The sequence below is a fragment of the Procambarus clarkii genome, chromosome 7 (assembly GCF_040958095.1).
Source record: "Procambarus clarkii isolate CNS0578487 chromosome 7, FALCON_Pclarkii_2.0, whole genome shotgun sequence".
In the NCBI taxonomy this organism is placed as follows: domain Eukaryota; kingdom Metazoa; phylum Arthropoda; class Malacostraca; order Decapoda; family Cambaridae; genus Procambarus; species Procambarus clarkii.
This window is the reverse complement of record NC_091156.1, coordinates 8189446-8201235: the sequence shown is the minus strand read 5'-3', so window position 1 is coordinate 8201235 and position 11790 is coordinate 8189446. Positions and strand designations below refer to the sequence as shown.

Genomic DNA, 11790 nt, shown 5'->3' with positions numbered 1-11790 from the left:
TATTGTTATGGTACACAGAAGTAAAACTGCGTTGAAAAAGTTCATTATCTGTCATTGTCAGATGTGGCAGCGTCGCGATAGTTAGTAAACATGTCGACACAGACACAATGGCACTGGAATCTGCTGCCTAGTGTAATTTTAATCGAAATTCTTTCTTATCTTCCGCTGTCTGATAGAATTAGTGCATGTTCTACCTGTAAGGCATGGCGTTCTGCCCTTTTTCACCCAAGTTTTTGGCGAAGAATAGAGTTGGTGTTTAAATCTTGTGATTGGAGTGGGCTGGAGAGATCTCGCTTTGTGGCCTCTTGGGGCGTCAGGAAACTACGGTCTTGTATCCTCCATCTGGAAACTGTCAACACCAATTGCCTGGTTGAAGCAGACCATGTTCTTCTGAAGCTCACCAGAAACCCACAGGTTAGTACTGTAGCCATTTCAGTGACGAGTAGTCTCTGACCTTAAATTTTCAGATTCATTAAAGTATTTTCCTCCTCAGTATATGGATTTTTTTTTGTCATTGTGGAACTGTAATTTTGCACTTAAACTGTCTGGGTTTGAAAGCAACACATAAGCACTGAATTTGTTAAATTTCCTAGTGGTTTGGCTGTATTCATTGTTCAGTGTATGTAATGTTTGAAGCACAGGTAAACACACTAAATTCAACTGGTGTGCAAATGAAACTACTTTAGAAAACTAGACAAGTGTATTGAATGGTGTCCCAAGCAAATGTTTGTTTTGAGGCTGGTGCACTCTTTAAGGTTTAGTTATTAGCTACATGGCCTTCCCCGACTTTGGTGCCTTCTTTGATAATTACTTGCTAGGTAAGGATTAATTGTTAGGTTTAAGTGTAATTAAGCTTAAGTTATATGTGGCAGAGTGCATTTGTGGCACATTTACCACCTCCATATTGTTTGTCTTTCATGCAACAGAAAATTACATATGCTGCATCAAAATAAGTAATGATTATAGCATTTGATGCTATGCTTAGCATAGTATCCATGTAATCAACCAAATTCAACATGGTGCTGTTCTGAACAAGTTCAAAAGTAAACCAAACTTGGAAAAAAAAAATAAGTAGTAGTGTCACAGGAAAAATTTGATAGCATAAATCTTTTGGTAATGATTTCTAACCATATTCAAGTTGTGTGGATACGTTGGTCACAGTTCAATGGAGCACTACTATTTTGATTTTGGCTCATGGTGTGCTATGGTTTTCAGGTTAAGTTGCCCCAGTTCCACCTCTCCGAATTTTAAATAATCTTAGTAACATAATCTAACCTCCAAATACACAGTCTACAGTGTTGATCAGGAGTGACTGACTTTTTTTTTTTAATTCATTTCAGATTACTGTAGTATTAGTTTTTAATACAGTATTGTCTTAATTTCCAGGTGGAGGAGCTAATTTTACTACCAAGCCATTGCCATACATTCATAAAGGGTCATGATCGCCCATACTACCTCCGTCACAACAACAACAACAATAATAATAAGAACACTGCAACTCGTACTCGATGTCTACCTTGTTCAAGATCATCGTATCAGTTCATTGAGAGGTAGTGAATGATATTTGTTGCAGCATTAATCTTTTTTAAATATAATCAGTTTTATATAAACATGTAGGACTTGCATATTCTACTTTTAAATTTCAGTGGTATGTCTAAAAATCTCAGCCCATCCTCCTGTTTTGGTAGTACTGTACTTAGAGTAATGATGAGGACCATAGTATATGTACCAACATACAACAAAATTAGAATGTAGAAATCTGAATAATTTGGTTGGACAAACTGGAAAACTATTTTTTGCTTGTGTTGCTTTGACATAAAATTAACCTATCCTAACCTCCCTTGGCCTAATACACAATATCCAAGGCCTAATATAGTACGTGTGTGTGTGCTATACTAGGCCTAGGAATATTTAAGTTTGTGTTTTAGCTTCATTTATTTTAAAAGAATGCCATACTAGTCAGTATACTACTATCTAAAAGATAAGATAACGTACGAATTATGACAATTGCTAAACGTCGCAATAGGTACTATCTAAACAGGAGGATGGGTTGACAATTTCGTACCTCTTGTGTATGGTAATGAATTGTAATTGTAATAAATATAAATAATAAATATAATATAAATAATGTAATTGTTTTTTTAAGAATATTTCTTAAAACTTTAAGAGATAGAATTGTGTTGAGAATATATCTTAAATATGGTTGTACTACGAGATATGTTTGGCATAGAGGACCATTGATAACTTTATTGAGCACCTGTGATTAAACTATCTTTTAGTATGGATTTTGCATTGGAATTGTGATTTATAATTGTCATTAATAATTTAAACATTTCTGTATCACTTGTGTATTATGAGCATTTAAACAAGGAAATTAAAATTTCTATTGACTAGTTATAATTTTTAGTCAAATTATTCTCTTTTTAGTGCCCAGGAATCATTGCAGAGCATCATCAGCAATAGTCGAAATCTGCGTACCCTTACTCTAGGCTGCATCCAAGACTTGACTGATCAAGCAGATATATTTCTTCCATTGCTGGCCCACCACCAGTCAACTTCCATCTCGACCCTTGGTTTGGCCTCAGTCAAGTATGACCCAAATTCTTATGCTCTGCTTGACATCACTCCAGACAATTTTACTGCCTTTACTAACTTGCAGGTGTGTTAATTTAAATTGGTAATGAGTTTTAATGGAATTATTGTCCACAAGAATGGGAAGGAACATTTGCTGTATACAACCACTCATGATGAACATTGTATACCATGTCTTGTGAAGCACTGAAATGCTGCTGTGAATGGTATGCATGTTGTAATGACTGAATGCTGTTGAAATGAACTAGTCTTTTTGTTAATTGCATTGCTATAGTGTGTGAATGATGCAGTGAATGTACAGATAATACAGTTGATCTCCCCCTCCCCCCACCACCCCAGAAAAGTGATAAACGGAGAATGACAATGTATATATTTTTCCACAAATGAACGCTCCACATTTTCAAAAAGTACTGTGTAATAAAATAAACTAATTCTAAGTTAATGCATAATACACTAGTGTATATTTAGTTATTGATATATTTTTTTAATATGGGTCAAATTATAATTTCATATTTACATTTGTTTCTATTATTAGCTGACCTGCATTGCTTAAATATTTTTTTACTTCAGGTTTTAACTTTAGATTATGACTATATGAGTGACCGTCTGCTTAGTGTGTTGTCCTCGCCCTACAACTCTCCAATAAGACGATTAATTCTCCATGTCCATGGAATTGATCAAACCCACCGTGGTACTACTGAATACATGTGGTATCGCTTCAAACAACAACAGTGAGTATTGTAATGTCACATGTTAATGTGAGATAAATTTATGATTTATTTTGTATTGTACAGTGGAATCTCAGTTGACTACTGCCCTCGAGTATGAATTTTTTGATATGTCAAATTCATTGTAAAAATTGAATTGGTGTATGACTGTTTACTTGGAAGGTGACGTCTGTTCGTACGTGTATGGGTCGAATGAGCACATGGTGCTGAGGGCGCGGGACAAGGCACTCTGTTTGTTTACAGTCTATCCTGAGTAATGATGACCGCGGCCGTGCTTGAATTCTTTAAAGGATTTCATTGTTTGCCTGCTTTTGTGCTTTTTTTTTTTAACATAAAAGTTCTTATTATACTTATTATACTATACCATGGGTCCCAAGAAAGTCGGTGGTAAAGTTCAACCTAAACCTTTTGTTGAAAAAGGCTCGCCTAAATCTAGCTGTAGCAGGTCATTGTGTTAACCTTTTTAATGACAATGTGATGTCTCGCTTCAGACAAGTATTACAACATAGGGAAAAAAAAGTGTCGTTAGACAATTTTAGTGAGAAAAAGTGAGCCACACGCAGACTTGCCATTATGACTTACCATTATAATGCTGGTGATGTGAAAAATGAATTTATACTAATCATTATGCAGAATGTAAAAATTTTGCTGAAGTTTTATGAGTCTGTGCAAAGTCTGTGTGATAATTTTGGTGTTTCAATAATTATAGACGTAATAAAGTGGTGACTGAGATTGAACGATGCAAGGGAATATGGTAAGGGACAAGACTGGGTGTAAAAGATTGTAATGAGGGAAAGAATGTTTTTGTTTGTTCTGTGGCACCTCCAACATTTGGACCCCTAAATAATGGATCCCTCTAAACAATGGACCAAATCCAACCACCAAATTTTCATTCTGAAATTCTGATTGCTATAAAATTCCTTTGGGGTTTGTGGTAAAATCCAAATCATTGGTTCGTCACAAAGTAATTGCCATAAAATCACATGTTATACTTACTTTACAGTTCTATTTTAAGTTTCTGATTTTCATGCAGCTTTTCTTAAACAATACATCCCCCATATAAATTAAGGACATAATGTATACCAATTTTATTATAATGTGCACATTACTTAATTTTTTTTGTATCTTTTTTTTTTTTTATTTGCAGTCCTCAGTGTTCCTTGGTGATAAACTTGATGCACTCGTATGATGGAGTGGAACAGTTAGGGTCTGGTCTACTACATCCCTCCATGCCCCTTACACACTTCAGAGCTTTCTTTTGTGAATGGGTAAGTATAGTTTATTATTCTCTTCTGTACTGCTCTTTATTAATAATATTTACAGTACTATAGTGAATAATAATTATAATTCGTTTTACTGTGGCACTTTCTGGAGTTTTTCATTTCCATCGAGGTAAAAAAAAGCAGGTAAAAATTAATATTCTTGTTTCATATTTTGCATTGCTTTTTTAATTGGAAAAATCTGCTCTTTCCATCCAATAAAAACTTTAATCAGGAATAACTTTAATCAGTAAGTAACATAACAACAATTGAAAATGCTTCCAGTTATGTGGAGTTCCAGTTATCCAAAACTATATTGGTACCCAAATTATCAATGTTCAGGTTAACTGAAGAAAAATTATTCAGTAGTCCCAAGTACCATTTAAAAACTTAAAAACAGGATATGTTTTGGATAATTGCAATTTGGACAATTTTTTTTTCCTCTAATCATCTTGAAGTATTGGATATTCACTATTAGTTTTTATTAAATTTAGGACCAAATCCAAAATATTTTTGGAGATTGTAAAAACATTCAAGCAATAGTGTATAGTAAAAATACATTATTTTCATTTGAGTTTGTTAAAATACAGTACAGTACTGTATATACAAATACATACATGTCGTATTGTTTGTGAATATTTGCGACTACGGTGAATCCCAAGTGGTGGTGAGCAATGCCATTATTTAAAGCTTGTATACTATTTTACTTTTAGATAAATGTAGCAGCACTCCGCCTAATGAGCAATTGGTATAGTGAAACACTGCATCACTTGACATTAGTTGACTCATTGGATCACAGTGGTTGGGGAATGCTCACTGAAGGTCGTGATGAAGATCAGGAATCCCCAGACCCACTGGTCATGTTGGCCTGGAAATGTAAACATCTAGAACATCTCTCACTGTTCGGTAAGCTTCATTGCATTTTCATAACACTTCCTATGACAGTATATTCAAACATTTCTAATGTCAGTCTCATCCACCGTAATGAGATATTGGACTGCTTGGCACCCGTGGTTGTTGTAGAATGACCCTTCAAGTGCCCAACACAACCAGAGATGTTCTTGCTAATTATCTTAAAGCTGTGTGTCCGAGTCAGGGAAGTTTTTAAGTACCGCATAAGATTTAAAACTTCTGCAGGTACATGGAGCTCGCATCTGCTTCCTCATACCTCCAGTAAACAGACGCCATTTTGGGGGAAAAAATCAAGGTCATCTGGGCATCTCTCAAAAATCGTGTGAGAGCTTCAGTACTGATAGTGTGATCATGATTAGTGCATGCAGCAACAGCTCGCAGCGCTGACGAGCAGCTCATGCTAACAGTATCGCTTAATAATGCTAAAATAAAAAGTACCGTAACTGTGATTATTTAGTGATAATTGCCATAGAAAATTCTAACTATATAATTAAGATTATATACAAGGTTCAGATAACAGTAAACCCAATGCTGGTTGCAATGCTCATGGCACATAGCTGTGGTTTAGTGCACCTACGTCATGACACAGAACCTCGTGTCCTTGTGGAAAATGATTCTTCATGATTTACTGATCAGGATTATGATGATAATAATAGCAGTGTTGTGGCTTTGCCTGTTTTCAGTTCTACATTGTGACTTGTTGAGCTTGAAACTGTTGCTCCTTGTTTGTGTTACATCTGACCTTTTGAAGATGACGTCTGTATCAACATCCTCCAAATTGCTCTGCGTTTTAAGAGTTTTGATGAGATCTGCCCTGTCATGCCTGGTTTGCAATGTTAGCCCTGAGGCCCTCAATTGTTCCTGGTACAAGAGTTGACTTGGTTCTGGAATGATTTTTGTTGCCTGGTGTTGTACTTTTCCGAAGCAGTTGCGTCCTTCTGAAGATGAGGTCTCTATCCTAAGATACAATAATCCAAGTGGGGTGCACCAAAGATTTATATAGTTGAATCACCACCTTTTTTTCCTAAGAGTCAAAGGAATGTTTGATTATTCCTAGGGTTTGATTAGTTATTTTTTTTTAAACAGGTGCTCCTACCTTTTGTGCAACATTCAGTGAATGGTGGATTTTGACTCCATGGTTCTTTTCTTCATTAATCTTCTGCATGGTAATGTTATTAATTTGGTAGAAAATGATGCCACAACCCACAGCACAGTAATGTTATTAATGTGGCATGGGTTATGCCCCACATGCAAAATCTTGCATTTTTCTATGCATATTTTTCAGTGCATTTTGATGTATTTTCTGTTGACACATAATGCCATCAGGCCATTGTTTTTTCTTCTGTCCGTCTTGTAACAATGGAAGGTGCTTATATATGATACCTTGTCAGGCCACTTGAGAGGAAGGATAAGCATTGTTAAAATTTTATTGCGGCATAGTTGCTCACGAAATTTAGTACTGTATAGGGAAAATTTTACAATTATGGTTACTGTACTAGAGTTGTTTATATTATTTTCCTTTTGTAGTTATAGTTACAAGGAAAAATTACGCCTGTATTGAAGAAATTTCTCGTTAAATTTGATGATCGGTTTCTTGTGTGCTTATATTATGCTGAACTTTGGTGACCATATCTGATAGATGTCTTATGTTCAATAATCTAGTCCTTGTTGTCTGATGAAGTAATCTTTGTTGCAGTTTATGGAAGTGGGATTTAGTTAACGTGCACACTAAACATTGATTTATTTCAGATTCACATTGATTATTTCATTACCTACTTCATTTAGGTTACCGAGAATAGTTTTTCTTCTATTGTTAAAGATGTGTACTGTGATTAAACTGTGGTTCAACTGAGCATTTCTTAGGAATGATCTGTTTTTGCCTAGTAGTAATTGTCTGAGAGTAATTTATTATAAAAACTTGAAAAGCCTCCCTAAGGAAACAATTTTGATATCCAACTTTACTGAATTGTGTATAAATTTTATTTAAACTATTTAACCACTGTGGGCTTCATATACACAATGCTCTTTTAAAAAGACCCTTCAAGGGATTCCTGATCTCATAATTCAGGCTGCAAGCAGCCACTTTGAGTAGCCTGGTTGACTAGACCACAACCAGGTGGCCTGTGAGGACGTCGATCCTCGAAATCATCGACAGGTATGCTACAAATATGACATAAGAAGCCTAATTTACCCTGACTCTCGCTCAACTTTAAACATATGATTAATACTATGGGCTGAATTATGCATACACAAAAAAAAAAAGGGATTAAACAGCAATACTGTACCCCCTGTACCCAAACTTTACTACTTCAACAACACTTCCTCTACACTTTTTCTTTCCCATAAACCCTATGTTCTGTGCAATTTTAGGAAGAATTGCCCGAAACGCTACGCGTACTAGTGGCTTTACAAGAATGTAAAAACTCTTGTATGTAAGAATATTTGTATTTGGGAGATTTGGTTCATGTTTTAGTGATGTTCACATTTCTGTCCCTAGCTCTAGGATTGTTACAGTAGGCTACATATTTTTACAATATGATAACTTATATGATAACTTGTTTAGGTTATGGATATGGTGGAAGTGACGTTGTAGCCATTGCACGACTCCGTGGCTCAGGCTTGAAGCAGTTGTTGATCCCTGAAGATTGTCTCGAGGCAGATGACTCTCATGAACTAGCAAATGAAGAGGATATAAATAATATAGCTGAGGTATGTTTGCATGTATAATATTGCAATTCATAATATATTGTATGCAATGTAAATTGTTTGTTGTTCTAGGTGTGTGTGGCTTTTGAGGTTAGGATTTGTTTTTGCATAATAAGAATTACTATAGTAGCATTGTCTCTTGATTTGAATAAGCATGTTAATTATACAATTTTGTTCTTTTTAAGAAAGTAAAACAAGAAAATTGTTACTGCAAGGAATTTGATATGGTGATACAGTATATTTAAGTAGAATATTAACAGTAATTTTTTGCCTTTGCCCTTTGTCTCTGAAAAGTTAATATTTTTCTGAGAGCTTCCTTGATACAAATTTGTGATAAGGTAAATTTTTTATTCATTTTCTGTTTGTTGCATTTAAAGGTAATCTTGGTTTTTACTGAAAATCTTTAAATGTATATGCTTAAGATGTATTAGTTTTGTTTATAACAGTCTTGATAAATTACCATGCTTATTAATGTATATACAGTACTATACAGTGCTTTGTATTGGAAAGTTTTCTTTTGTGTATTAGTCATAAATTAGGTGGTTTTTTCTATCCTGTTAATTAATATGTACGGTAATTGTCAATTATTTGTTTTATTTAATTTCAGGATGTTTCGGCTGGTTTGGGTAGAACATGGCGTCCATTGACCTTGTCAGACCTTCATCCCTGTGTTCGTACTACGAGTAGTTCCGACACCGACCAGTATATACTCCCAATTGTTCTTGCAGATTCTGTGATAAGTTGAAACCCTCAAAAGCAGTAAGTGAAGTTAAATAGCTTCAAAGTAACATACTTCAAAGGGTAAAGGTAGTTTTTAATTAAAGGTAATGAAAGGTATAAGAGTATATACAGTACATCATTATGAAAATAGGCTAATGTATCTGCAAAATATTTAAAATATACATTAGAATTTATTATAAATATAATTTCGAAATAAATATCGAGTCCTCTATATGGACTTCATCAATATTCATTAAGTTGTATAATGCAAAATAATCAATGATGACATTTTCAAAGAAAATATTGACAAAGACAAATGGTACAAAAACTTGAGTGGTAATCCAGTATAAGAAAGAAATTTCAGGATGGTTGAAGTGTTGATAATGTAAGTGATCCATTACTCAGTCACCAAGATGTATAAAGAAGTATAGTACTTCTCAGTATTTTGCGGAGTTTATTTCCTACGGACAGTTGGTGTAAACACAAAACATGTGTGTGTATCACAGTCATTCAATATGTTCCTCTAGGCTTATCCCACTTATGATACCGGTATGAGAGTCAGGCTACTCTAATAATGTCATAATACACCATTTGTCTTTATTGCACATAATCTCATCTAATGCAGTTCTGACTTAATTTATACTGTAGTATAAATACTATTAGTGTTCATCCATAGGCCACTGACATACAAAATACTTAACAGTTGTATTAGGTATTTATTCTCGTGAATATTTTGAGTGCCTGGCTGAGCTAGAAGTTGATTTAAAGCCCCAGAAAGTTACACATCAATCATTTGTAAATAATATCAATAGTTTAGCAGATTATCATGAAACAACTCTACTCAAGTCAATCTGCCATATGCATAAATGGTTTGAGGGAATCTCTTACATTCACATAAAATGGATGATTTTAAAACTGTGATCCGAGCTATTATAAGGATTTAAAAATTTTATTTGAGCACATTACCCAGTGTATAATAAGTTGATCCTTTCCTTTTCTTTTTAAGCAATATAAAATTTTATGGAAATACTTGTTAAATTTATCTAATACTGGGGTAAATTGTTCATATAAGTGATAATAAATATAATCACTTTTTTAAGTAGTGCAGTAATTTACCGAGCTGTAATACGCAAGTTTGGCATTTCACTGTTCCAGTGAGATGGCAGAAGGATTAACAACCTAATCTTGCACACCATTAGTCTTTTTAACATTTCCCAAGACTGAATCACTCCATTTTTTTATCAAATGTGTTGTGCAATTCAAAGTTGTGCTTGTTATTAGTCAGGGGTTGAGACTATCAAGACACAGATTTTAGCTAGCATAGAGATGTAGCCAATACTGCATGTGATATTGCCATTTTTTTTAAATAAATTAAATGTTGGCCAAATAGTTTAAGAAGGTGATAGAAAAATGATATCTACTACATTCCCCCTGAACACACACACACACACACACACACACACATGCGCGCACACACACACTCGCACAATATTATTTATTGCTCTGGGGGAAATGACTTGTACACATTTTGTATTTCATAAGAAACAACAATGCACTAATAAGGCTTGTGAAAATAATTGCAACTTATTTTTTTATATATTTTTTTTTGTTGCAAGATATATTTTTCATTTATAGAAAGTGTCAATATTCATGTACAAAGTCCAAGTGTAATATATTTGACAACGATGGGGGAAGCTCTGAATGCATGTTGTGACTATTCCTCACACAGAGCTTAATGTTGAAGCGGTAAATTTGTCCATATATGAATGATTCTGAAGATCCAAATACTGACAAGAAATTGCAGTAAGTCGTGTTTTTGCTAATATATTTTTTACTTGAAGCTAAAAATTCTGCCAAGATTCTACATTCCACATTGAAAAACTTAATAATGAACAAATGTTTTTAGGCTGTTGCTTAGTAATAGATTACTGTAGTTTTTATTTTAAAGATTTTTTTTTTAATTATGAATTGTTTTTCCTGCTAAAATAACAACAAATTAAAATACTGTACATCATTTACCAGTGATCATTTCTGTAATACATTGGCATACATTCAGTTCTTCAGTGCACATGTTTGGTATATGCAAACATTTCTCCAGCAGGAAGCAATGAAACTGCATTTCTTTTCTTATTTTAAATCTTTGATGCATGTTCTTCTGGGAGCTTCCCATTCTTGTGGAGTTGTCACATGCACTTCCCCAGGTATTTCAGATGCTTTAAAGTGTTAGACTTGAAATACCTGAAACATTTGTCAAAAAATTCTATAACTTTCCTTATATTTAGTTACTGGTAGAATTTAGGTTTGCCTTGTCAACTATTTTAGTCTCCCATTATTTATTTGCAGGATTCAGCTGCATAACTTTCATCTAATCTCCTCAGTTAATGAATACCTTTCCCCCATTTGCACATGGATTCATTTGATAGCAGTCTTTTGCACTGCAGTGTAAAGGTGTCATCAAATGGCCATTTTCTTCCATTGTCAAGCTAATTAACTTTTGACTTTTATCAGTTTGGCATGCATATCATAGTCCTACCTTTTGTAACCACTTTATTTATTTTACCACAAAATTGTGTAATTTAATTTGTATTTTGTAAATGCTATTCTAGTAATCTTTTTCTTGTTTGCCACACCATGGAGTAAGCTTACCTTATTTTGATTAATAAGACTTTACAAATTTTATTTAACTAAATCGACAAGTATAACACTCTTGGAAGAACAAACTGAATGCATCCAACAGGTTATCTATCAGGATTGAGTCATAATAAAACTATTGTCATTTTCAGCCACAATGATAACCCTTTGCAATGGTGTTGATTTCAGGTAAAACTTTAATGTGCTGATTTTGTCCTTGGTCATTTACAAAGGGTAATTAC

The 11790-nt window shown here is 34.1% G+C and overlaps 1 protein-coding gene across 1 annotated transcript; it reads left to right on the top strand.

Moving 5' to 3' along the window:
- On the top strand, positions 1 to 10935 carry LOC123761312 (F-box only protein 33). The gene is made up of 8 exons (XM_045747255.2): positions 1 to 414; positions 1387 to 1550; positions 2428 to 2659; positions 3163 to 3323; positions 4468 to 4588; positions 5293 to 5485; positions 8055 to 8200; positions 8805 to 10935. The coding sequence occupies exons 1-8, from the start codon at positions 91 to 93 to the stop codon at positions 8940 to 8942; spliced, it is 1479 nt and encodes a 492-aa protein (XP_045603211.1). The 5' UTR covers positions 1 to 90; the 3' UTR covers positions 8943 to 10935.
- Positions 10936 to 11790: the final 855 nt, after the last annotated feature.

Coding starts and splice junctions, on each gene's coding strand:
- LOC123761312 (XM_045747255.2), top strand. CDS start 91: ATGTCGACACAGACACAATGGCACTGGAATCTGCTGCCTAGTGTAATT. Junction 3,324..4,467: donor TATCGCTTCAAACAACAACA/GTGAGTATTGTA, acceptor TTTTATTTGCAG/TCCTCAGTGTTCCTTGGTGA. Junction 8,201..8,804: donor ATATAAATAATATAGCTGAG/GTATGTTTGCAT, acceptor ATTTAATTTCAG/GATGTTTCGGCTGGTTTGGG.